The sequence below is a fragment of the Mastomys coucha genome, unplaced genomic scaffold (assembly GCF_008632895.1).
Source record: "Mastomys coucha isolate ucsf_1 unplaced genomic scaffold, UCSF_Mcou_1 pScaffold15, whole genome shotgun sequence".
Taxonomy (NCBI): Eukaryota; Metazoa; Chordata; class Mammalia; order Rodentia; family Muridae; genus Mastomys; species Mastomys coucha.
Window position 1 is genome coordinate 102,322,556 of NW_022196897.1, and position 22,439 is coordinate 102,344,994.

The 22,439-nt window shown below is 40.4% G+C and overlaps 1 protein-coding gene across 1 annotated transcript in view; it reads left to right on the forward strand.

Annotated features, from left to right (window-relative positions):
* The first annotated feature begins 1,615 nt into the window (after window positions 1-1,615).
* Window positions 1,616-22,439, forward strand: part of Fam98b (family with sequence similarity 98 member B) — a 21,536-nt gene continuing 712 nt past the window's right edge. The window contains exons 1-8 of the mRNA XM_031373246.1: window positions 1,616-1,757; window positions 7,675-7,820; window positions 9,128-9,262; window positions 10,083-10,261; window positions 12,737-12,817; window positions 14,097-14,213; window positions 19,388-19,555; window positions 22,318-22,435. Of these exons, the coding sequence (XP_031229106.1) occupies window positions 1,630-1,757; window positions 7,675-7,820; window positions 9,128-9,262; window positions 10,083-10,261; window positions 12,737-12,817; window positions 14,097-14,213; window positions 19,388-19,555; window positions 22,318-22,435 (1,072 nt within the window). The 5' untranslated portion in view covers window positions 1,616-1,629. The remainder of the gene's footprint in view (window positions 1,758-7,674; window positions 7,821-9,127; window positions 9,263-10,082; window positions 10,262-12,736; window positions 12,818-14,096; window positions 14,214-19,387; window positions 19,556-22,317; window positions 22,436-22,439) is intronic.

The following is a 22,439-nucleotide window of genomic DNA, read 5'->3' on the forward strand; positions in this document are numbered from 1 at the left end:
TATGTGTGTCTCCAGCAGAAGGTGTGGCCCAGATTAAAGGTGTGCACCATCACCGGATCTGGGACTTGTTTTGTCCTAGGCTGGTCTTGAATTTAGAAATCTTCTTGCTTTAGTGTCCTGGGATTAAAGGCCTATACTACCTTGCCTGGGCCTAAGCTTTTCATGGCCACTATGCTTCAAGATCTCCATGCAATATCAGAAATATCAGAAGCTTGTGTCTTCCAGCCTCAAGATCTGTATTCCAGGTGGACCCTCCAATTCTGAATTGTAGTTCATTCCAGATATAGTCAAGTTGACAACCAGGAATAGCCATTACAATATGCAGCAGAATAAACAACCCCAAACTTGAGTGGTTCAAATATCACCTCTTGGAAATGGGTAAATTCTGTAATTTATTAACTTTATTTGCTAATCCTTCCTCCCAACACTACATTTCAAATTTTACAAGACATTACAGTTGCTGTTTTGAACAGCCAATATTTATCTCACTTCACTCTTTCTAGGAGTACTTTTCAGCACTTTTTACACTCTTATGTTTTCATCTGTCATTATTTTCTTTTCACTCAAAAAACCCCAAAGTTTCTTTTGACATGAATCTGCTGGAAATAATTTATGCTACTCAGAAGATGCCTTTATTATGTTTTTCTTTCTTTCTTTTTTTCTTCCTTTTCTTTCTTGTCTTCCCTCCTCCCCCTCCCTCCTTGGCTCCCTCCCTCTTTCTTTCTTCCTTCCTCCCTCTTTCTTTCTTTCTTTCTTTCTTTCTTTCTTTCTTTCTTTCTTTCTTTCTTTCTTTCTTTCTTTCTTTCTTTCTTTCTCTCCTTCTGTTTAGCTGTTTGTTTTGTGAGACAGTGTCTCACTTTGTAGCTCTGGCTGGCCTAGAGCTCAGGAGAAACATCTGACTCCTGGGTGCTGGGGTTAAAGGCATGTTATAGCCTTGCTTTTATTTCTTATGGATGTTTCTACTGCATCTGGAGCTGTACCTTTTGTTGCTAATACATTCATAAATGACCAGCAACACAACACAAAATCCTGAGGTGATTCTGCAGATAGATGAACACAACAACTCACTTATTTGGCTCTGTGTTCATAATGATACTCTAGATCTCTTCTTATTAGAGCACTGGCATGTGTATTGGCTCAGGGGGTTTATGTATATAGATTTCCTGTTAACTTCTAGCTGGAGATAATTATAGTTTCCTTTTGAATATTTTGTTATAAAAAGCGAGATGTATGTATGTGTGGGCAACTGGAAATTTGGCTCATTGGTTAAGATTGTGGCTACTCTTCCAGAGGACTTGATATGTTGCCCTCTGCTGGCTTCCAGAGCACTAACACACACCTGACACACACCATAAACAAACAAACAAAAATCTAAGGTGGGGTAGTATGGTAGTATTCAACACCTACAGTAGAATCATGATATTAAAAGATAGTGACTTCAACACATGGATAAGACCTAACACAAAGATGCTTATTTTTCATTATTAAAAAAAGAAAAAAAGAAAAAAAAGAAAGTCTATTGTTGCAAACATGGCTTTTACGTTGCACCAAGCATGGATTGTTTCCAGGCCTGGGTCCCATGGGCTCCTCCATGGTCGTCACGGCTACAAGTCCCGGAACCTTGGCGTGATGACGCTGGTTTCCGGCGGGATTTTTAGAGTGACGAACGCTTTGGGCCAAGCGACCATGAGAGGGCCAGAGCTCGGGCCCGAAACTAGCATGGAGGGGGACGTTCTGGACACCCTGGAGGCGCTGGGGTGAGTGTTCTCGTAGACCACTTCTCAGGGGAGCGGACACTGACTCTGCGCGTGGCCGCTGCGGCACGGGCGTGCGCTTCTCCCGGGCCAGGCCGTGTGTACCGGGCGGTGCGCAGGCCTCTGCGCTCCGGGCAGCCGGGACCCTGGGAGCCGGCGGGAACGATCGGCTGCAGCGAGAGGCCAGGCTGTGCCGGCCGTGGTCCCTCTGTCATTACACTCAGCCCGCAGCCGTCTCTTCCCGGGCCTAGGGGCCCTTTGTGTGGACGCAGATCCCGCGCTCGCCGCACCGCAGTCGCCTCTGGACAGTTGTGTCGCACGCTGCTCAAATCGGTGGCTTACTCAGGGCTCGGGAGGACTCACTCCCGCTTCTTAGACTGAAGACTCTCTTAGATGATGCGAAACCCTGCATTTAACCTAATACATTCCTTAAAGCACGTTTGCGTGGTAAGCAGGAAGAAATGTCAGTTTTCAGAATGATATTAGCAGTTTAGGTGTGACGAGGAACCCCGGGGTGGCGGTGACAAGGCGATCTGGACACGCAGTGTTACTCCCCTTCCATCCTGGCTTTCTTCACAGCGCTTGCTCTTTTTACCTGTTTGTCTCATGAACTTAACCCAGTTCTCGAGAAACGGGTGCCTTGTCAGCTTTCTTCACTGATGGATTCCTGGCAACATACTAGAGTGAGGTCTGTCACAGAGAACTGCCTGATTGAAGAAAAAGTTCAAAGGAGGGTGCGAACTTGTGAGCAAAGGGCCAAATGGTTGAGGGTTAATAAACAAATCTCTTCCGCAACGTTGGCGCCAAAAGCACAGTCGTTTGTCTCCTTACAGGCAGGTTTCTCTTTTTTTCTTTCTTTCTTTTTTTCTTTTTTTTTTTTTTTTTTTTTTTTTTTTTTTTGGTTTTTCGAGACAGGGTTATATAGCCCTGGCTGTCCTGGAGCTCACTCTGTAGATCAGGCTGGCCTCGAACTCAGAAATCCGCCTGCCTCTGCCTCCCAAGTGCTGGGATTAAAGGCGTACGCCACCACCGCCCAGCTTAAGATTTATTTTTTTATTAATTATATGTAAGTATACTGTAGCTGTATTCAGACACCCCAGAAGAGGGTATCAGATCTCATTGCGGATGGTTGTGAGCCACCATGTGGTTGCTGGGATCCGAACTCAGGACCTTCGGAACAGAAGAGCAGTGTGCGCTTACCCGCTGAGCCATCTAGCCAGCCCCAGTCACCCAGTCAGTGCTCTTAACTTCTGAGTACAGGCAGGTTTCTTTTTAGGGTAACTGCTCCTAAAGAAGCTTGAAACCATCATGCTGGGGTCCCCTTATTTTTGTTCCCTCAAACTACATTGTTCTAGCAAGTGTAACTTTTGCTGCACCCTGATAATGTGTACTTTGCTGTTACCCAGCATAACAGAACTTTGCATTTACTTGATCTTGGATAAACTGTTAAATGAAAGAACAGAACCAGCACGATTATTCAGGGCTATTCGTATTCCTATGAAATTCTCTTACCCTGGTCTGGGGAATATAACTGATATGAGGTTAAAATGCCTTGGAGTACTTAGGCTCCAGCTTGGTTCCCAAGTCAGACATTTAAAATTCTGGGGCTCTTGTAGCCCTTTATGGAATGGGAAGACAGTGGTTTTATTCTTCTTTGATTCCTGAAACATATTGTTTCTACCACAGCATTTAAGAAAGTGAAATTTGCTGTAATGTTGACATTTACTGAGAGACAGTTTTTTTCACATTAGTCAATATGAGAAGTAAAACTGTTGTACACTTTACTGTGCTTCCTGGAATGGCCAAAGACAAGATTTTGAAGTTTGAAAACCCCCTCTATGATAATGAGATGTGGGAAATGTTACTGATTATGTATGTTGTAATTGATTACTGTCTCTTCAGATCTTAATGTAGATTGCAAATAATGTATTTTTCATTGTGATGAAACCACATAGTTTATTAGTGAAAGTGCTTTAGGTTGTCATGTAAAGTAAGAAATTAATGCAATGACTTAGAAATGAAAACTGTGAAAGACCAATGTAGAGATGTAGTGTGTTACAACAACAACAAAAATATGGCTTAGGAATCAGTTCCTTTTCCCTGAAGCCGATGGTTTCATGCTTCTTTGGTTATAGTAGTCTATGATTTTGTGAACAGTCCATCTCAGCTAGTTGGTTTGGCTGGGCATTGCAGCCGTGCAGAGAGCTGATTTAAAAAAAAATTAGGGTCTGGTATATACTACCGACTCACTGAGTCATGCCCTTCAGTAAACATTCATTTCCCCACTTGCACTCATTTCTACAATAAAGCAATTATAAGGTTCAATAAAAACTGATCAAATCGCCAAAAACCCTGACTTTAGGGAAAAGGAAAAACCATAATCATCCACATCTCAGCTCGTCAGGTAAGGTAAAAACAGAGAAACCAATGCAGCTAACACACCTGAGTATGCATTCGGAATGTGCTGCAACAGTGACCAACGAATGGACTGTTTGGTGCATGCCAGGCCAGTGTGAAGTATGCACACTACCTCATTTAACTGCCATAACCCTGCGGTTAGGCTCTTTCTACAGATGGAAACAAATAAGTAACTAACTCAATTAGGATTCCATAATCATGGCAACTGACCAACCTGAGCTGTACAATCCTCTACTGCCCATGTTCTTCACCTCCACAGAACCTTCCAGAAATGTCGCTTTTTAATTATTTATATAGCAGCAGCATCTAAAAATATTCCATGGGACAGTAATAGTAATAAGTTTGGTATGAAACAGTATATCTGACTAAAGCAGCCTCTTGAGTGCCTGATCAAAGCCCAGTCTAGGTTGTGTGGGGTGTAGTCTAGTAACTGCTTTCCCAGCCTCTGGGCATCAGCAGTCCTCTCGGCACTCTCACAGCCCCAGGGTACTTTCCTACTGCACTGGAGCTCTCTAGTTATTCACCATGACTTCTCCCTATGAGAAATGACAGCAAGCATTTAAGAGGTGCATTCTTGATTTCAGTGCAATCCTGTTTGTGACTGAGGCTAGCAGTCCAGCATTCATATTTAATTGGGGAAGTGTTATTGCTACCCTAAATACCTAGGGAACCCACCACCTCTTAGTAGAACCATAATAGCTAGTTTGACACTGCTTCAAGCTAGATGAATAAACCATGGCTTTAGTCCATTAAAGTGCTGTGAATCTTTCTCAAATAGACATCACCAGGGCCTTTTTTTTTTTTATTTAGTATTTTATGTTACAAATGCTCTGCCTGCATGATTGTCTGTGCATTAGGCAAATAACCAGTGTCTGAAGTTAGAAGAGGGCACTGGATCTCCTGGAACTATAGTTGCAAATAGTTGTGATCCCCCATGTGGGTGCTAAAAATTATATTTGGATCTTCTGGAAAAGAGTCAGTGCTCGTAACCACTGAGCTGTCTCTCTAGCCCCCTAATTAATGTTTTTAATATTAGCCAGCCTAAACAATATGAGCCCTTTCTTTTCCTACCATTTACCTATCCCACTGGTCCTGTTGCCAACTTAGTTGTCTACCTCCCTGCTTTCCATACTCAGCTACATTGTTCCACCTTGTAAACAATTCTTCTTTAGTTGCCGCCTCATCTCACTGTATTCCTACTCCCAAAGCGTTTCACATCATTTAGTTCCTCAGTGTTTGCTCTCACAACTACCCCTGCTGTCTAAAGCTCTGGACAGTTTCTTCTAGGATTTCTAGCTGGGAGCCTCTTGTGCATCTAATGTTGTTTTGGTCAATTTCCTTCTTCACCATCCTTGCCTTTATCTTTTATCTCCCCAAAGTCCACAAGCAAGAGCTAATACCCCAAGCCTCCAGCTCCCTCGCCTCCTTTTCACCAACCTTCTCCACCTCCTAATTCTCCCTGGACGCTGCCACAACTAGAACCATTAAACTTCCCAAATCATGAATTCAAGCACAACCCTCCTTGAGCACACCTCCTGTCTCTCCAGCTTCTTTCTCATTCACCAGCAAACACTCTGACCTCACTGAGTCCTCCATGCCACTGGCTCCTCTGCACTCTTCGTACTTTCTGGTCCCCTCATCTTCACTGTCTTCCTTACCCAATTTTGTTTCCATGGTATGTCTTTCACTTTGTTGCTTAATAAATACTGGCTGAGCAAATGAATCCTTGAGTACTAGGGACCCCTAATTAAGCACCATCACTAAGCCCCACAATGTACTTCTTTCCTCTACACTATGATGCACCCACTACCACTAAGCAGCTATCATGTCTTTCCCAAACTATTAAATAAAAATCCCCCAGTCAGTGTGCTGGCAGAAGGAACTTTCAAGTCAGACGTTTAATAATCTGCCAAATCCTGTTAGTAGATAAAGAAAAAATAAACATGCTGGGCCTTTTTTACTACAGTTCTTACAATTGGGGCAGCACAAAGCTGTTAAGACTGGTACTGTTTTATTTATAATATATTTAAATTGCCAGAAGATACAGAAAAAAGCTAAATCCTAGTTACATAGAGCAAGAATAAGCAGTAATTTGCACAGCTACTCTGAAAGCAGCCACAATCCCAAATCAATACAGTTGATGTCTCTATTCCGATAAAATGATGCATAAAATCAGGCAGCAGGGTTTGTCAGAGAGGACTAGAAGCTTTTTCCTCCTAGAGAAAGTAAGAGATTAAAATTAAAAGAATTTAAAAGTAAACAAGAAAAATCAAGTTCTTTTTTTCCCTTCTTTTTCCTTCTTCCAGCCCTTCTCATATCCCACAACTCTCAAACTGATAGCCTCTGTTTCTTTATTATATTGTTACATCTATCAATATCTCCATCATCCCTGTCTGTCTGCTTCTCTCTCTCTCTCTCTCTCTCTCTCTCTCTCTCTTCCAACACATCCCACTCGGTCCATTCTTGTTGTTGTATGTAATGTAGTCTCAGGGCTGACCATTTTGTACTGGATAACCAGGCAGGATGCTCATCTCTGGGAGAGGCTAATCCTCTCAGCAGTCATTCGTTGACTGTAGTTCTTTGTCTAGGATGAGGCTATTTGAGATCTTTGTCTCCCTTCCATGTTAGCATGCCTGTTGGTAATGTCTGTTCAGGTCTTATTTAAGCAGCCGTTTCTAAGAGAAGCAGTCTCACAGCAGAGCTGCTGGTATTCTGGCTCTTACACTCTTTCTGCCCCTTCTTCCTTGATGTTCCCTGAGCCATAAATATAGACGCTCTGCTCTGCTGCAGATGTATTCACTGGGTCTGGGCTCCCCTCAATCCATTGCTCTCTAGATTGTGTCCAGTTGTGGGTGTCTGTAACCATTCCCATTTGCTGTAGAGAGAAGCTACATTTATCTGTGAGAATGAGGTGGGAGTTAGAGTGTAGTTATGCTCGTCTAGCAAAGTGATGCAGCTTCTCTTTGAAGACTGATGGGGCAAGCCCCAGATGGCTAGGTTTTAAGTGCCAGGCTTGGTTTCCTCCCTGTTGAGCGGCCCTTAAGTTTACTGAGACACTGGATGGTTACCACCAACATGAGTTTGTGCTTTATGGATGTCTTGCCAATGCTTGTCATTGTTGTTCATAGGGGTCTTAGCAGGGTAGGGCTCTTGATTGCTGCCCCCCACCCCCAGCAGCTTGTGTACAACTTTCGGGTACCATGGGAGCTAGATTGCAGGAAGGAGGCTTCAGGTTAGATTCAGCTAAAATAATCCAAGTCCTATGTTCTCAGTGTGTCTTCAGCAGTAGAGTCTAACCTCTGAGAGGTACCCAACAGCCTATTTGGGGAGCCATTTGCCTCCGCCCCCCAGAATTGTGAATCTGAATAAAGAGTTCTCAGAAGAAATTAAATGTTCATCATTCTTAGCAATTAGGGAAATGCAAATTAAACAACTTTGAGATTTCACCTTGCTCTGGTTGGAATGGCTTTTCATTTTTAACCTGTTGATTCTTCCTGTCTAGGTATAAGGGTCCACTGTTAGAGGAGCAGGCACTCTCCCAGGCAGCGGAAGGCGGGCTGTCTTCACCTGAGTTTTCAGAGCTCTGCATTTGGTTAGGCTCCCAGATCAAGTCCTTATGCAACCTGGAAGAAAGCATCACTTCAGCTGGTATGAGCCTGCTCTATCCCCTCCCCCCAGCAGGAAAGCAAATGGACAGTGCACAGTGTGTGGTCTTATCAACAGTGCGACAGCTGCAGAAGGAAAAGTCAGAAATACGAAGAAACTGTTTATTAAAGAGTCTTTGAATTGAATTTTATAGAAATTCAAAATTGACTCTTCAATTTGCTACAAAAGTATGAGCCATCCCTGCCTATCTGTAGTCATAGGCTCAGTATCATTCTTTGGAAAAGGTAGTGTGTTCCAGGTAGCTGTTTTAAAAATTGAAGCTTTTGACCATTATTCATTTTGAATTGTTTTAAAAATATGTATAATCCTGGCCGGGTGGTGGTGGTGCACCCGGGAGGCACTTGGGAGGCAGAGGCAGGGGATTTCTGAGTTTGAGGCCAGCCTGGTCTACAGAGTGAGTTCCAGGACAGCCAGGGCTATACAGAGAAACCCTATCTCGAAAAACCAAAAAAAAAAAAAAAAAAAAAAAAAAAAAAAAAAAAGGTATAATCCTCAATTTAAATATTATTCTCAAGTCTTTATCTCAGGACAAGGATTCGCATAAAAATATTGTGATTAAAAACCTTATACAGCTCTTTCAATTTACTGTTATCTTGTAACTAGAGTCTTCCGTGATTTTGGTAGAATTTCAGATAGTCTGATAAAATGAAAACTGAGTAATTACTGGTTATTTGCTGAGGAACAAAGTAGCATTCTTTTCCAAAGCTGTTTTTTTTTTAAACTAATTGTTTTCTTTGTTATACATGACAGGATTCATGTATAACAAAGAATGAAATATGTATATTTAAATATGTAGAATGAAATATGTACATTTAAAGCATGAAGCAGGTTTCTCATAATTATATTAAAGATAGCTGTGAGGCTAATGCCCATGATTGCATTCATTGTCTGAGCATGGAGAAGCAATGGAATTGGACAGTTGCCATGGAGCCAGTTAGCCATTTTAGCTCTGATAATGCTCTTGAGTGTTTTGGCTCCTAGTACTCAAAATGTCTGGCTTACCTGATTTCACAGAGACTCCATTTGGAGGAACTTATCAGAGATTTAAATGTAGAAATATTTCCAACCCCATGACATGCCCTCCGTCCTCTTAACTTAGATGTCACTCTCTGTGTGTAGACATTGTGTACTTGCTTTTTTACCCAAGCCTTGCAACTACCTAGCTAAAGATTGATTTGGAGGCGAAAATCTGGAGCTGAATGTAGAGTGGAAATCACTTGTGATAAATTTTACAGTGGTGGATTATGTGGTAAACACTTGGTGAATATGTGTGACTTCTTCTTTTAAAGGGAGAGATGACCTAGAGAGCTTCCAGCTTGAGATAAGTGGTTTTTTAAAAGAGATGGCCTGTCCATATTCCGTACTTGTATCAGGAGATATTAAGGAGCGCCTCACGAAGAAGGATGACTGCTTGAAACTTCTGTGTAAGTTGTCTTCCCTTGGGTGTTGAAATGCATGTGTTCAACATATTTTTGTTATTTTCAGGTCAGAATTTAGATGCTTTGATCATTGAGACATTAGATATCTTACATATTGGAAAGGCTTTTGTATTTGACTGAAAGTGTTGCACTGTCTTAGACATTCTTACATAAACAGCTTGAACTCTACCAGCACACATTAATACTCATAGTATAGTCAGTAAATCCCTGTGTTTGTGCTTCAATGGTATTTCAGCAAGTTTTCCTTTGCCTGACCCATACCTGGCCATTTATGATGAAATGGCTAACTCTGTCATCTCTAAAGTCTTACTTAATTTTTAAAAATTCTTTGGGAAATTTGGCTGTTGTGCAGATTACTGTATCTTCCCTGTAGTGATGGGCATTGACTGACTGTTTAGAAACATTTATTAATACCTACTCTTATACCAGGAAGTGCCCTGGCCACCAGAACATATAACAGAAAATAAGACAAAATATATTTTGTGCTGTTGAGGTTCTTGAGTGAGGCTTGTTTTTAATGAAAGGAGGCTTGGATTATGTATCAATCTGTATTCCAACAGCTGATCTAAGGGTCCCCTTAGAGTGTGTATTATGTCGAGCTTTGTGCTATTTTTAGAATCCAGTGAACAATGGCTATTTGTCACTCACGCTTGAGGTGTTCTATAGCTGCTGTTCTCTTTGATTCTTTGTAAGTTAGTCTTGACTTCGATATTGATAATACTTGTCTTAAATAAATTATAATTCAAAAATTTTCAAGAAATTCTCACTCATATATTAATGTTATTTTCTGATTTTTTTGTTACAGTGTTTTTAAGTACAGAACTTCAAGCTTTACAAATACTACAGAAGAAAAAACATAAAAATTCTCAGTTAGATAAAAATAGTGAAGTTTGCCAGGAAGTTCAAGCTGTATGTGATGCCCTCGGGGTCCCCAAGTCCGACACTTCAGACATTCCACTTCTGCTGAGCCAAGTGGAATCAAAGGTATCATAGATTATATTTTAAATTTTTCAACAATTCAGCTAAATGCTAACAAGTCAATGCTATAGTCTAAATAAAAACATTCCCTTTAATTGTGCTATATAGACTATCAATTCCAGGAAAAACTTAAATGACTTACTAGAAGTCCATATTGGTGGGAGAGCCCTTGCCTTCCATGTGGAAGGCCTTAGGTGCTCCCCCCAGCACCAAGACAAAAATACTTCCCCAAGCTCTCTGTGCAAGCTAAGTTTTGGATGCATATGTAATTTAACTTGTAGTTTGTATTCAGGAGTCATATCTTAATGAGTGAGTCCTAAGGTTTTGCCAGAGTTTTCCATGATAAAATCACTCTGCAAATTCAAGGAGCGCTTTCCCAGCCAGGGTTGTACTACAGTATAATAAAAGAAGTAGATATTTCTCAAGATGAAAGACACTTGCCATGGATGTTCACACTGTGCTTTCTTTGGCAATGTGCAAGCATACTTTCTTAATCGCTTAGTAAGTGTGTGTTGTGTGGCAAATGATTAAGTAAGTACTCTGATAGGGTAGTTAAGAACAGCTATAACCTTGTACCTCCTGCATGCTACCTTATAACATCACTGGGCAGTTTTGTATGCCATTCATCAGAAGTAAAAAATTTCTGAATTTTATTTTTCTACATATGATATTCCTAGGAGATGCTTTGTTATGATTGAGAAAGACAGTTTTTACTTTCTTTCTTTTTTTAAAGATTTATTTATTTATGTATATGAGTACAATATTGCTGTCTTCAGACACACCAGAAGAGGGCATCAGATCCCATTACAGATGCTTGTGAGCCACCATGTGGTTGCTGGGAATTGAACTCCGGACCTCTGGAAGAGCAGTCCGTGCTCTTAACTACTGAGCCATCTTGCCAGCCCCAGTTTTTACTTTCTAACTTAAGCTTTTCAGTATGTGACAGCAAATACCTGTCATTTACTGTTCTGAGTATTTACATGTGGTGATGATCAGGGTTTTTATTGCTTGCAACCTCTACGGTAGGAAACTGAAGTTTGAATATAGGCACTCAGCTCCCAGGGCTGCTGCTCTTAGCTCACTCTGTAACAAGTCTACTAAGTCTCCTAGCATTTTAGAAATCTGAGAAATTGCATAGGTGTGTGACAGGCAGGAAATGACCCCCAGTGTTAGATATGGAGAGTGAAATGACCCTGGTATGATATGGTAGCTAGGGCATTTGGGGAACTAACAGAAACAGCCTTAAGGAGATCAATGAGTTTAGAAACGATGCAGCACCCTCTACGATACCTGTGTGGTCATGGGAGAGGTAGACTGCTCTGGAGAGCAGAGAATTTACAGTTTGGGGCAGTGCTACACGGGCTTGGTCTAGGTAGTGTTTAAATATAACTCTCATGATGCAATCTGCATGTTAGAAATTCCCTATACTAAAAAAAGGGACAGAGCATCGAATTTCAGTCTGTTTTCTATGTTGTATAGCCATTATTACTAATTATTGACTAATTTTAGAACATTCTAAACACCTGGAAAAAACTCCTGGCCCTGTTCATTTCTTATCTTCCCAGTTTTCAAGGTGACTTTGAATTTGTTTTGTATCCATTTATATTGTTTTCCCCACATGCATGTATGTGCACCATGTGCATGCCTGTTGGATCCCATGAAATTGGGGTTACAGATGGTTGTGAGCCACCATATGCTTGCTGGGAATCAAATCCAGGTCCTCTGAAAGAGCAGTGAGTGCTTGTAATCATTGAACTGTATCTCTTCAGCATGATTTTGAATTTTGAATTACTGTTTCTGATTGTTCGTTGTGTTTACTGTATAATATGACAGTGACCACTCTCCAGGTAGGAGGGTGAGCAAAGCTCAGATTTTCACTCTGTGGTCAGCTTCTTCAGGGTAAATGACTATTATTGGAATAACCCGTGAAGTTTCAGAAGGAAAAGTAATTATCCAATGTCCTCTCTCCAAAATAAAAAATGATACCCTCGGTCAGTGGTCCTGCAAAAGTAATAAAACTGTTTGTGAGGACTGGAAGAATAGAGCTTGTGCTGTGTTTTTCTGTGGAGCAGTGAGAACAGATATGTACCAGTTACAGTGTTCATCTGGTACTTGTTCATGTCTCGGTTTCCTTCTTGAGAGGTTACCAGGAAGTAAAGAGTGCCACGGTAGAGGAAATTCCAAAGTCACTGTCACTCAGGGTTTGTGACACTCAGGGTTTCTGAACTCTAACCTGGGCAAGAAAGCTTTGTGGTTTGAATTACTGTAACTGGCACTTCTTGTGTACCAGGGACTTGACACTGCTGTGACCTTCTTTCCTGCTGGGTGAAGGTGTGTTTTATTTGTTTCACTTTAATATGGTTCTTATTTGGTGTTCAAAACAGCACATCTAAGAAAAGTAAGATGGTTTTAAATTTATATATATATGTATGTATTATGCATGTATATAACTTTTTTGTAATCTTTCATGTTAATTTTTAGGTGAAGGATATTCTCTCTAAAGTCCAGAAAAACCATGTGGGAAAACCATTGCTGAAGGTCGATTTAAGTTCTGAACAGGCAGTAAGTCCTTTTACTAGTTTTATAACTAAGTTAGGGCATAACTCTATTAGTACATTTTAAAACATTTTTGTTACTGTAGTGAAATACTCGTGGCAGGCTGCCATTGGTAAAGAGACTTAGATTGCAGTTTTGAAGGTTGAAAATCTAAACCACATAGTGCCAGCTCTGGCAGGGGCTGCTCTCTGTATCTGGCTCTCCTGATGGATGGCAAGGCTGGTCTGTGTACATAAAGAAGATACCGACCAAGAGGCACCTCACAGTCCTTTTTGGGTCTTACCCGCAGTTACTTGACCTAAGACTTCCCCCTTGGCACCACTTTGCACAGGCTGCCTGTGCTTGTACTGGCTGGTTTTGTGTGTCAGCTTGACACAAGCTCGAGGTATAACAGAGAAAGGAGCTTCAGGTGAGGAAATGCCTCCATGAGATCCAGCTATAAGGCGTTTTCTCAACTAGTGATCAAGGGGGGGAGTTCCCATTGTGGGTGGTGCCATCCCTGGGCTGGTAGTCCTGGGTTCTGTAAGAGAGCAGGCTGAGCAAGCCAGGGGAAGCAAGCCAGTAAGTAACATCCCTTCATGGCCTCTGCATCAGCTCCTGCTTCCTGCCCAGTGTGAGTTCCAGTCCTGACCTCCTTTGGTGATCAACAGCAGTGTGGAAGTGTAAGCTGAGTAAACCCTTTCCTCCTCAGCTGGCTTCTTGGCCATGATGTTTGTGCAGGAATAGAAACCCTGACTAAGAGAGTGCTTTTCCTTTTCTGTTCCTACACCTGCCATCTTGCAGACCACACCTCCACCAGGAACCGTTGAGGGGACAAGTAACATCAGTCCATCGCACTGGCTTCTTTTTATAAATGGACATTTAGTATTTTGGAGAATTAGAATTGATATTCTAGAGTAGTCCACCACAACACTTTAATCAAGTCATTAATTTAAAATATCTACTTAGTCAAGAATATTTATAGTGGCCAATATATTAACAGAGCTGTGATTTGAAAGGGTAATTTGTGAAGCCTACCAGATGGGCAATTACTGGCATAGTCTTTCCTTATTAATGGGCACTGCTTAGTACATTGTTTTCCTAAGTAAATATATCTAATGAAAGATATAGGCATCTCTAATACTTTCTGAACACTATAAATGTTTTGTCATTAAATGTTATTTAAATATTTTTTTCATTTTTCATAAAATGATCATTTAGAATTTAAAGTACAGTGATTTCCAAACTTCTTCTCTGAAGAAGAGTCATAGTCTAATCTTTGTGGTTTCATCCCCAAATTCTTTAGGAAAAACTGGAAAGAATTAATGATGCTCTTTCCTGCGAATATGAGTGCCGCCGGCGGATGTTAATGAAACGATTGGATGTGACAGTGCAGTCCTTTGGATGGTCCGATAGAGCAAAGGTGAGGCTGTTCTCCCACTGGTGTCCTGTAGGTGGCAGTGTGGGGCAGCTCCTGGCTTTCTCTGCTGTAGGTACCTAGGCCCAGTCACTCTGGAGTTCTGTTCTGACCTACACGTTCAGTTACCAGTGCTCTTCCATACAGTGATGCTAGTCTCCTGCAGGCCCATGTTTGCTGAGGACATTTTCCCCTGGCTTGCACCTTCGGTTTTAATTAGCATGGCTTAATTATACCAGTGCATAAAGGAGTATCTGTGAGGTGAGTGAGGTACAGATAGAGAGTAGCTAATGAAGAAAGCAATGTAGGATCAGGTTTAGGGAGGACTGATGTTGGAATAGGTTTTTTTGTGTTTCTTAGGCCGTGTGACTATGGTGTGTCGTCTCATTGAAGAGAGTTGAGGGGTGGAGCCATTTCCAACTAGAGCTTTTCAGATAGCTTGGTGCCTTTGATCTTCACTAGTGTTAGTCTGGGGTTCTCTCTGCTCCTCCCACATCATAGTGTAAGAACTTTACAAACAGTAAATAGGGGCAATCATTGGACTTTCCCTATTTCAAGGACTGCTGTCTTGTGCTCTTTAATGTCCAATATATGACAATCCTTGGTTGCCATTATTCCTCTAGCATTTTTTAGTCAATACCCTTCGCTTCATATCTGCTGCCTGTTATTCAGCTTTGACCACAAGTGGAGCTCTGATATTACCTCGTTACTATTGTTTGGCAGTTCTTCCTGGGTTATAGCACTTGGTGTCACTTATACCACTATGATTTGATAGCCTTCAAGGCCCATGTGCTAGAAGCTTGGATTCCACCATGGTGGTGGTAGTGGAGACTAGTGAGAAATAGTCTGTCCGCCCTCATGAATGGTCTAACCCTGGTCTTGAGGTTGCTCTTACAGGAATGAATTAGTTCTTGTGGACTGTTTAAAGTGCAGCTGTCATGAACTTGACCCCTCTACAACCTAGTCTTTTCTCTGTCCACTTCATTTTTATGTTGGGATGTAGCTGGGGGCCTTGCCACTGTGCTGTTTGGACTTTTAATCACTAGACTCACAAGCCAAATAAACCTGTTAGTTATCCAGCATCAGGGATTTTGTTAAAGCAACACAAAAGTAATGTATGAGCTTCATTCAGTGAGTGTCTAGTCTGGGATAACAATCTAGGACTCTAGCAGTTAGAGAACTTAAAGACATGAAAGGAAAAGTTAAACTATCATTATTTGCAAATATATGATTCTTTTAAAAAACCATCCTATGAATCTACTAGAAAACTCTTAGACCTAATAAACATATAGTTAAGTTACAGGATACAAAAATCAGTGTTAAGAAAGCAGCTGTTCTATGTGTCAGTAGTGTCCTCTTCGCAAGTGTACTTTTTCATATGTCTGTGTTCTTAGGACCAGCTCTTATACAACTTCTCTCTTCTTGGTCCTTGGTGATATTTCTGTCTCTGTGTGAAGCATTGCACAGGAAATCAGTCCTGTGTCTGCAGTAACACATGACAACAGAAATGCCAAGGTAGGTGGCTGTCATCAAGAAGATGAATTTCTAGATAATTTTGTGGGAATAGATCTGAGTGGAATCCAACCCCCACCTCTCCTGCTTTCTTCTTTTGAGCAGAGACTTTATTTATCTCATTACCTGTAGTATGTCTGTTTAAGTTATTATTTATGTCTTCTGGCTTTAGTTTTGGAAGATGATCTATTTGTTTTTTTTTTTAATTTATTTATTTATTTTATGTGTATGAGTACACTGTAGCTGTACAGATGGCCATGAGCCATCATGTGGCTGCTGGGAATTGAACTCAGGACCTCTGCTTGCTCCAGCCCCGCTCACTCCGGTGTAATGCACTGTAGCTGTCTTCAGATGCACCAGAAGAGGGAGTCAGATCTCGTTACAGATGATTGTGAGCCACCATATGGTTGCTGGGATCCGAACTCAGGACCTTCAGAAGAGCAGTCAATGTTCTTACCCGCTGAGCCATCTAGCCAGCCCAAGATGATCTATTTGTATTAGGAGGTTCATTTACTCTAGGTTTTCCAGCCTTTTAGAGTGTAAGGTTTCACAGTAATGGGTAATAATCTGGACTTCCTTGGAGTCTGTTGTGATGCTGCCCTATTATCAGCTTGGCTCAAGGTTTGCCAGGCTTTCTTTAAAACTCAATTCTTTGGTTAATTTTATGTGTTGTTCTTCTATCTCTTTGATTAATTCTCCTCTGATCTTCATTATTCTTTGCCATCTTCAGGGCTCAGGATTGGGTGACTGTTGCTGTCCAAGAGCCTTGAGATGCACCTTTAAGTTGCTGATTTGATGCCCTTAGAATTTTTGCTGGATGAGCTTCTCGCTGTAAGCCTTCCTCTTAGGCCTGCCTTTTCAGTGCTCCAGGGGTTCTGAGAAGTTGTATTCTCATTGTCATTCATCACTAGAAATTTTAATTTTTTCCTGTATTATTTCTTAGGTGATCCAATACTAATTCAAAAATGTGTCATTCAGTCTCTAGTATTTTTGTGGTCTCTTACTGATTTTAAATTTTATTCCAATGTGTTCTAATAGGCTGTAAGAGATTCTACCTATCTTATCGTTTTCTTTCTTTTATATTTGTTGAGACTTGGATTTCTGTTTTACATAATTGATTGTGGAAAAGGGTCCTGTGCTGCTGAAAAAAAATATGTATTCCCTGTTTGTTAGGTGGAATATTCTGTATATTTCTGTTATATCTAGTTGATTCATAGTGAATTTTAGATCTGAATTTCTTTACTTGCATTTAGTTTAGAAGATCTATCTAAACATGAGAGTAGAGTATTGAAGCCACCTCTGCCCCATTAATGTGTAAGGACTCATGGGCCCTTTTATGCCTTTTGGTGTTTGTATGAAATTAGGGGCTCCGATATATCCAGTTCATAAATGTTTACAATTATTGTATCTTCTTGATGAATTTTTCTCCTTATTGGTATGTAATTTTCCTTTTTATGTCTTCTAATTAGTTTTGGTGTGAAGTTTACTTTATCTGATGTAAAGATAACTGCCTGCTTGTTTATGATTTCTATTTGCTTGGTAATTTATTTTCCAATTTTTCATCTTTGCTAGCTCTTTCTTAAAGATAATATATGGTTTTTTGTTTTTTGTTTTTTTTAAATCAAGTCTGTTAGTCTATGTCTTTTTAGTGGTGAATTGAGACCCTTTATAATTAGGGTTATTATAGACAGGAGCTTACTATATCCTGTAGATATACTTGATGATAATTCTGTTTTGCTGAATTATTGGTGTTTCCTTTCCTTCTCCTGTGTTAGACTCAAGAGTTTGTTGAGTTGCTGTGTTGGATTTAGTTGTTTCTTTCCTAGGTCTTATTAGTTTATCTGAGCTTTTCATGGAGTATAACTTTCATGTATTAGGGTTAAGGAGACAGGCTGGCCTGCCTGTCTGTCTTCTTTTCTGCCCGCCTTCCTTCCTTCCTTCCTTCCTCCTTCCTTCCTTCCTTCCTTCCTTTCTTCCTCCCTATAAAGTATTCTATTAAGAATTTTCTGCAATGCTGGAATGGTTGGCATGAATTGCCTTAATTTGTGTTTGTCTTGAAAAATTCTTATTTCCTATCAGTTTTGGAAGATGGCTTTCTTGGGTATAGCATTCTGTTCACAGTTGTTTATTTTCAGACTTGAATATTTCGTTCCAAGCTCTTCTGGCTTTTATGGTTGCTGATGAGAGGCCTAGGGTAGCTCTGATGCTTGTGCCTTTGTGTGTGAGTTGATGTTTTTCCTGTGCTTTGGGGTTCTTTCTTCACATTGTATTTGACATGATGACTATGATATGTTGTGTGTCTGGAGGAAGTTCTGTATGTCTCTTGTGTTTGAATACTTTTTCTTTCTTTAAGTTTGGGGTGTTTTCTGCTGTATCTTCAATAAATAATATGTCTATTCCATTTCATTTTAGCTCTGAACTTCTTTTACACCAGATTTCTTGGAAATTTCAGTCATGCTCCTTAATATGTTTCTCCTTACATGACATATATTCTTTCTCCTTACATGCCTGTTTTTTCTCTCAGCTTCCCTCTGTCCCTGGAGTATGTTCTGCTCTGTGGTCTTATGATGCTTTCAGTTTTTATTTGGTCACCCATCTTCACATATTTGCCTATTTTTTTCAATGTTTCAATCCCCTTGATGAATTTTTCCTTTGCCATGGGCCGGCCAATCTGGGCCTCCCTCAACCTGTGGGAGAAACGGGGGTCCTAGTCAGGTTGAGAAGACATAGGCGAAGAAATGACAAACAGAGCCGACACAAGGGTGTGTTAGATCTGAATGTATTTGTGCAAGGTGAGATTCAGGCTTAAATACCATACAGCAAGCAGGGCAAATTACAAGAGTCACGTAGGCAGGTAGGTTACAGCAAGAGGTGCTGGACTGAGGTCATGTAGACAAGTGACCGCACATTAAGGTCAGTGGGATTTGGTCATCAGGTGTGAAGAGGATTGGAGCCCTCCCTGTTGAGGGATTTTGGTATTCCTAGGCTAATTCTCTGATTCTGCTGGAGGCAATGACTAGGAGGGTCTGACCTGACACTCCTAGCTAATGTCCTTAAGTGAGGGAAACCCTTCATCACTCTCTAGTATGTAAAACATTTCTAGCTATTGTAAACTATTATTGCCCTAAGGAATGTGTCTGACCCTTGTTAGCTCTAGCAAGTCAGATTCCTTGAGAGAAATTCCAAGTTATGGACAGCTTAGTATTAAACTAGGATAGGTTGGAAACATTATGTTGACCAGGAAATAATGCCCAATCTTAACCATTAACGGATCATTTCTTGGGGTACCTTTATGCCTAAATATGAGGCCGTGTTGACGATTGGAAAGACTAACCTGGAACACATCTGAGTTAGGGGATACCAGCGACTGTCTGAAATCCAGGAGGCACAGAACTCCTTTTAGATTCTTATTGCCTCTTATCCTTAATCAGGATTTTACCCCCGATATTTTAGATGTGACTGGAGTAGACGAGTGTGCGTAACATTCCTTCATAATTTGAAAACCTGCCTCTAACATGAGTAGTGGTATTTTGTTCTATTACATTAGCTGTTAGGACACTGTTTCCTTGCTTGTGTATTATGAATTTTCGTCCTTTTAAAGCTCATGATTGTCACTGCTTTCATTCAGATTGACTTTGGCTAACTTTCTCTCCCTCACTATGGCTTAGGCAAAAACAGATAACATAGCAAGAATCTACCAGCCCAAGCGTTATGCTTTGTCACCCAAGACAACAGTCACCTTGGCACATCTGCTTGCCGCCCGTGAAGATCTGTCTAAGATCATTAGGACAAGCAGTGGCATCAGCCGGGAGAAGACAGCATGCGCCATTAATAAGGTTGGTTTTTCTTTCAGTTTGGTGGAAGATGAATATATAATTTTCTGGCTTGCTATTTTTACATTTTAGCCCATTTTTATTCATTTACATCCTGATGGATAAGAAAGGAGAGGCAGAGGGACTTACATCCATCCACACTTAATTACCATTTGTATATACCTTTCAGTTTCTGTAGGCATGACGTAATCAAAGTTTTCTATTTAGAGGAATCGAACGTTGCTTTTCCCAGTAGCTTTATCAAGAATTCTCTTTATCCATTTGGTTACTAAGAATCTTCAGGAATTATTGCCACCACTTATTTGATTTATTAAATTAAAATCTCTCTGAGCGTCCATTTCTTGATTCAGAGTGTAGATGCATTCTTATGACAGTGGTCTCCATGAAGTTCAAGATGTCTGTGTCTTTGATTGTATGATGGCAACAGATGAAGTGTGTTGCCATCACCTTGAGCAGAACGTTTTCTCTGTCTAGTTGAGCATCCATGGGCAATTTTATGACTAAAGAACAACAACAAAAAAAAATATCAAAAACAAGGATGCTATAGTTGATAAAGATTTCTCATTTTGCTCTGGGATAGGATTTCTTGCCAGAGGCATTTGGATATTTGGATTCCCTCCTCTGGCCTCCTCTCCCTTCCTCCTCCCTCCCTCCCCCCATCCCCTCCACTCCCTGCTTGCTGGGTAAGTGCTCTACCAGGCCCACACTGATGTCCCTGAGGATGGTTGTTTAAAGCCAATCTTTTCTGAGTTTTCACTTTCAAGTTTTTTGAGAGAGAGAGCTTGTGAGCTGGTTTTGGATAGCATCTCTATATATTTGTTAGAAGTCATGGGAGAATAACAGTTAAGAAAGGTTGGTAGATATGTATGATTTGGTAATTAGGAATTATTGTTGAGAGTTAAAGTTTCTTAGATGTGGAAGTTTGTTGCATAGTGAGAATGTATTATATTAGTATCAGTATTAGTGTTAGTGTGTATCCCTGGCTGGCCTGAAACCCACTCTGCAGACTTGGTTACCTGGAACTCACAAATATCAGCTGGTCTACTTCTGGCTCTCAAGTATGGGGTTGAAAAACATAGGCCACCATGCCTGGCAGAATTTAGTATTTGTGATACAACTTCTTCTATGCATTTAAAAATAAGTTTTAAAAATGTATAATTATATGGACCCCTGTACCTTCCCTCCCTCCATGCCCCCTATGCAGCACTCCCCACACCCTGTGCAGGGACCTTTGCTCACTCTCAAACTCATGGCATCTTCTCCTATGTGGGTTTGACTAGTGGTGACATTGCAATAGTTGATTCTTTGGTTACTTTGGGTGAACAGTGAGTATTTTGCCTTATCCTCTACAATGTAGGAGCAAGAATCTGTTGGATTTCTCCTGGCTCTGCCAGGGATGTGGCAGGGGTGACACCCTCCAGCGTTACCTATTGTCTTTCTCTCTGTCATGGACATGTAGCACAGTTTATGTCTGCAGAAGAGTGGAAACTTCAACTCTTAGTTGAATCCTAGTTTATCCTTCTAAGTGGTGTTAAAAGCATGGTGAAGGGCATTGGTGTTTGTGTACATGCTCTTGCATACAAGTTTACTGTTCCTCATCCAAAATGCTAAATATTAAATGATATTTGGTAAAGATTTAAGTTATAGTATTTTTAAAATAAAGATTTCAAGTATGTATATATGCATGTATATGTGTATATATATGCATATCCATATATATCATATATATATATATATATATATATATATATATATATATATATATATATATATATATATGCATATCCAGATAGTGTTCTTAGGATGGGACCAGTTTAAAAACACAAAATTTGTTTTGTATATAACTTATACATATAGTTTGAGGGTAATTTTGTGCTGTATTGTGCCTGTGCTTCTACTGTGTAAACTATGATGTCATTTATAGAATTTTTCACTGTGTAATCATGTTGGTGCTTGAAACATTTTGAATTGTGAAACATATCACATCTTGGATTTAGAGTCAGGATGTCTGTGTGGTAATATTGTATAGCAAGTGTATCACTGACCTAACTGTTGTGTTTACATTCTCTTGGGGAAAGAGGGGTCTACTGAGTCTGGTCAGTTTCAGGGACTTCTTGAAGCTGGGTTTAGAGTTGTTTATACTTCCTTTGTTAATAAGCTCTGTAGAATGGAATATTTCCTTCTGGGAGGAAATGGCTACAAACCATACTGGGATTGTTGTTCTATTCAACTCTGTATACTACATAGTCTTTATATGTGGGTAGGCTGCAATGTACCACTGAATGCAGTCTTATTTGATAACCATTGCCAAATCAAGCCGTGTGGAACGTCCAGAGTTGTTCATTTATAACTAAACGAATATGAAGTTGACTAATGTAGGTTAAATAGTCTGTGTTTTCAAAACATTTTGGTTGTGAGCCTAGCCTTTAACGGCTGAGCCATCTCTCCAGCCCTCTAAAATAGTTCTTAATGTAACAAACACCACATTTATCATAAATTCTGCTAAACAAATTTAAATGAGAGAAGACTGACAAGACCAACTTTTAGGAATACGTTAGTTTCTTTAAAAGTGATACCATACTCTGAAGAATTTGTCAAACGTCACACATTTTCAGTATTAATTCATACCATGTTCAACCCTTTTCTGTTATTCAAAAGATTTGGCTTCTTTATTTACAAATAATAGCTTTAATATCATTTAAAACTTTTGTAAATTTTAACTTTGAAAATCAGAAACTTAAAGAAACCTTTTTGTTTTTACACAGGTGCTTATGGGAAGGGTACCTGACAGGGGAGGACGGCCGAATGAAATTGAACCGCCACCCCCTGAAATGCCCCCTTGGCAGAAGAGACAAGAAGGCGGAGGGAGGGGTGGTTGGGGTGGTGG